Source organism: Colobus angolensis, unplaced genomic scaffold (genome assembly GCF_000951035.1).
Source record: "Colobus angolensis palliatus isolate OR3802 unplaced genomic scaffold, Cang.pa_1.0 Scaffold125, whole genome shotgun sequence".
In the NCBI taxonomy this organism is placed as follows: Eukaryota; Metazoa; Chordata; class Mammalia; order Primates; family Cercopithecidae; genus Colobus; species Colobus angolensis.
The window spans coordinates 5,157,078-5,162,048 of NW_012113697.1; the positions used below are offsets into that span (position 1 = coordinate 5,157,078).

At 42.3% G+C, this 4,971-nt stretch overlaps 1 protein-coding gene across 1 annotated transcript in view; it reads right to left on the bottom strand.

The window, feature by feature from the left end:
- Positions 1-2,860: 2,860 nt before the first annotated feature.
- ADPRM (ADP-ribose/CDP-alcohol diphosphatase, manganese-dependent) overlaps positions 2,861-4,971 on the bottom strand; it is a 16,762-nt gene continuing 14,651 nt past the window's right edge. The window contains exon 4 of the mRNA XM_011933252.1: positions 2,861-3,264. Within this exon, the coding sequence (XP_011788642.1) occupies positions 2,954-3,264 (311 nt within the window). The 3' untranslated portion in view covers positions 2,861-2,953. The remainder of the gene's footprint in view (positions 3,265-4,971) is intronic.

The window sequence follows — 4,971 nt, forward strand, 5'->3', positions numbered from 1 at the left end:
GCCAGGATGGTCTCGATCTCCTGACCTCGTGATCCGCCCATCTCGGCCTCCCAAAGTGCTAGGATTACAGGCTTGAGCCACCGCGCCCGGCCGATGGCAACTTTTTACATACGCAAGCATCAAACTCTGTGGTCAGATACTGTTTTGTCTGATCTAGGAAAGAGAGATCTGGGAAATACTTCACTCAAAAAGAATGAGTAGTACCTTCCACAGGTTAGGAGAGTGTAAATGAGTCTGGTAGTTTGTCTATTTTTATTGTCTTTATTACTACAGTAAATATTCTATAAATATTTGTTAAAGGAGGTATGTGTATTTCGTTTTTGCTATTGGCACAGTGGCCACCGAATGGTGAGAAATTATCTAAGATTAAGACTTGAATGAGTAAAAAGGGAGAAAACAAATCTAGTTGATATTAAAACAGTCAAAGTGAAACTCAAGGGTCAGTAAAATACACATCAAGAATTTGAGTTTTCCAGTGTACATTTTGCTTACATATTTGTGGCTTTTATACCTCCTTTAGTATTAATTAACTACTGAAGTCACATGCAAAGAAACAGACTCATCTGCAAATTCCCTATGGTATCTACCCATTGACCAAGTCATGTTTACTTCTGTGCTTAAAGACAGTCATGTTCAAGATGTGCTTTCATCATGTCTGCCTCTCCCATATCAGACTATGAAATTATGTGAATATTCATAGTCTCTTTTACATTTCGAGTTAAGCATATAAAAGGCACTAACTTTTGGTGGAAGAGTCTTTTGAAGTCTTTATTAATGAAATTGAATTTAAGTATTATTAAATTTAATATTTCTATTAAAATCTTTTTTTTTGAGATGGAGTCTTGCTGTGTCCCCCAGGCTGGAGTGCAGTGGCGCGATCTCAGCTCACTGCAATCTCCACCTCCTGGGTTCAAGCGATTCTCCTGCCTCAGCCTCCCAAGTAGCTGGGACTACAGGCACCTGCCACCATGCCCAGGTAATTTTTGTGTTTTTAGTAGAGACGGGGTTTCACCATGTTGGCCAGGCTGGTCTGGAACTCCTGACCTCGTGATCCACCCACCTCGGCCTCCCAAAGTGCTGGGATTATAGGCGTGAGCCACCATGCCCAGCCTCTATTATTAAAATCTTTCTCACCTTCACATTTTTCTTCCATTGTTCTCTATTTCACACAAATCTAATCATGTATTTCTCCAGCTCAGAAAGCTCTAAGGGCTCCACACTATCTGGCAAGTTAAATTCTAACTCTTGGCTCATCATTCAAGGCTCTCCATAATATGGCCCCAGCCTGCCCTTTTCTGCCGTATTTCTTGCCATATCCCCCTACCCCCAGCCTGGCACCTTTTTGGTGAATCATCACAGCATGACTGGCCATGTCTAACTTCAGCATATCCTTTGATGCCTCTGCTTTTGCTATTCTACTTGATATACTCTTCCCCACTTATTCAAGCCATTTTTCTACATTTTGTATGTCATCCCCAATCGCTTCGAACAAAATTAAATTCATCTTCCATGTTCCCTCAGTCCTTTCTTTGTGTAACAGCAAATTTCACTTATTTGACTGATGGATGTCCAATTCATGGCAAGGTCTATGAGTGCAAGAGTACATTATAGTCACCTCTGGTCAGCTGAACAATGGCCCTCAAAGATATCCATGTCCTAATCCCTGGAACCTATGTTACCTTATAGCACAAAATAAATTTTCCAGCTGTGATTAAGCCATCCTGAGATGGGGTTTACCTGGATGGGCCCTAAATGTTACTGTAAGTGTCCTTGCAAGACAAAGGCTGAAGTAGATCTGACTACAGACAACAGAGAATATGATATGACAGTAAAGAAAGATCTGAAGATGCTACGTTGCTGGCTTTGAAGATAGAAGAAGGGGCCATGAGCCACAGAATGCAAGAAGTACAGCTCTGGAGGCTGGAAGAGGATTCCTCCTAGACCCTCCTCAGGGAGCACGGCCCTGCCAACACCTTGGTTTCAGCCAAGTGGAAATGACTTCAGACTTCTGACCTCCAGAACTGCAAGAGGACAAGTATGTGTTGATTTAAGCCACCAGGTCTATGGGAATTTGTTACAGCAGCCATAGAAAGCTAATACCCCTTTACATCCTTATAGTGCCCCTGTATTCAACAGGCATGCTTATATCTTACAGTTGTTTAGGCCCTGAATCAAACTTTCTCTACATCTGAAGAGTCCCCATTTGCCATCTAGTGTTTCTGCACATAAGCCTTAGCACATATGAAAACGGTGTTAAACATGTCCCATTACTGTATAAGGGAAATCAGCGTAAATTCATTTACCTGCTGTAGCTTCACACAGCAGTGGCTGGTGGCCCAAACAGAACAAGCTGGCTGGCACATGGCTGCACTGCCACTTGGTCCTGTGAATCCCAAGAGAACTACATGACTTTTCTGGAGGCCCTTCTTACAGGGATGGGAGTGCCACATGCTTACCCGCGAAATAACTCTTGGTAATTTTGTTTACAAAATGGGAATACAAGCCTATAAAAATCCAAGTATAGGTGTTCTGAACAAAAATTGTCCAAAGCTCGTTTACACAGCAGGGTGAACAGAAAAAGTTTACCTGAGCTTATATGGTGAACTTGAAGTTACATAGTTAATACATGTGAATACATTCTCCTTGTAAAAAGTTAAAAAAAAAATCAGGTAAGGCCAAATAAAATCCCTAATGAGGACTATATGCCCCTTATAAGGACTATACACCCCTGCCTCAGTCTCCTCACTGGTTTATTTTGTTTCTGACTTACAATGGATACATGATCCAAAATAACATTTCTGAGTATTTTATCAACCAACACACACTGAAACTATAAATATATTTTGTTATGCAAGCTGAATACTAAACAATGAGACAGAGGATTTTTATTTTTTTGTTTAGGAGGGACAAACACAAAGCTCACTTTCTATCAAGTTAAACAAAATAAATTAGACTAACAATGGACGGCTCCTTCTTTCTTGTAATTCATAATTCTGTCTGGAACTCTGCCTCTCCCTTTCAACGTCATTTTGTCAGGATAGACATGAACTGTGCCAAAAGCTTGGCTGTCTGGAGCTGTTTCAATAACTCCTTCTAGGCTGATGTGATATACACCAAAAGGATCCTCAGAGTAGCCACCATCATGGGTGTGACCAGCAAAGAAACACACCACGCACTCATGAGACCAAATGACTGCCAGGGCATCTCTGTAGTTCCAGGCCAGGCACACACTGTCAGAGGCGTCTGGGTAAATGGGAAGATGGCCTGTTAGTTAAAGAAAAGAAGAGTTATGAGCCAAGAAATATCTCTTCTATAAAAATAAATGGCTAAAAGCTAATACTCAGAAAAAGAAAAAAAAATTGCTATCTCATTATGCAAATGAACTGAGACCAGAGAGAATTCACACACATGAGAAAACTAGGCCATCTATAGCCACGTCTCTGGAGCTTAGAAGGGTGAGACAGTTCACATGAGGTGTGACAGGCTGCTGCAGAGGCAAAACCCTGAGTCTCTGAGGCCTACATTGCCTCAAGCTGCCCAAACACCGAGGAAGATCGAGGGTGTCCTATGCAGGGCAGTCTGCAAAGGCAGCCCGAAATTGGGCAGGTGCTGTGCTGGAATCCAACCCCACTGAGTTCCTTAAATATGAATGTTATATACATAGAATGGTGTAACACTAAATAAAAGAGCAGGCCGGGCGTGGTGGCTCACGCCTGTAATCCCAACACTTTGGGAGGCCAAGGCAGCTGGATCATCTGAGGTCAGGAGTTCAAGACCAGCCTGGACAACATGGTGAAACCTGTTTCTACTAAAAATATAAAAATCAGCCGGGCATGGTGGTAGGTGCCTGTAGTCCCAGCTACTCGGGAGGCTGAGGCAGAAGAATTGCTTGAACCGAGCAGGCGGAGGTTGCAGTGAGCCAAGATCACACCACCACACTTCAGCCTGGGTGACAAAGGGAGACTCCATCTCAAAAAATGTAAATATAAATAAATAAATAAACAGTTTCAGGATGGGCCATAGATTATGTGTCACTGACATAAACAATGTCTCAGAACTGATTTGTGAGACTTTAAACACCCATGAGATCAAGGTAACCATACCCACTTTACAGATGAAAAACTGAGTTAAAACAGGGAAGATTTATACTGGCATCCACAGGAGATATGTGGAAGCAGAGTGAGGAGAAGTTGGAATTTCTAACAGCAACACATCTATGATCAAGCCATGGTTCTCACTCTGAAGTACAGCTCACGTTGCATCTTCCCATTAAATCACTTTTTTCTACTGTTCATTTTTACTCTAAAATTTAAACATGCTTCTACTTAATATCTGTAATACAAGTTGCTTTTTTTTTTTTTTAAGTGCATACACGTGCTGATTACCACCTAAGGGCTAAGCGTCCAAAGGCGTGTGCAGCTTTCCAGCACCTCGAAGCCATACTGACTCATCTATCAAGTCCCTGCAGCATTTGACACAATTAGTTGTTCCCGTCTCCCTGAAACACTTGGATTCCAGGACCCCACTGTTTCTCCTAGTGGTGTCTTTCTAGTTTTTCTCCAACTTCAATGGACACTAATTTCGAGTCTCCTTTGCTGGTTGCCCTTCATTTCCCCAACGTCTTACCAGGAGTACCTGAATGCTTGGTCCTCAGACTTCTCTATTTATACCTAATGCATTGGTGATCTCTTAGTGATTTATATGCCTTAAATGTCATCTATACTCTTTCAACTTCCACATTTATTATCTAGCCCAAATCTCTATTCTGAATTTCAGACTTCTTTTTCTTTTTTTTTTTTTTTGAGACGGAGTCTCGCTTTGTGGCCCAGGCTGGGGTGCAGTGGCCGGATCTCAGCTCACTGCAAGCTCCGCCTCCTGGGTTTATGCCATTCTCCTGCCTCAGCCTCCCGAGTAGCTGGGACTACAGGCGCCCGCCACCTCGCCTGGCTAGTTTTTTTGTATTTTTTAGTA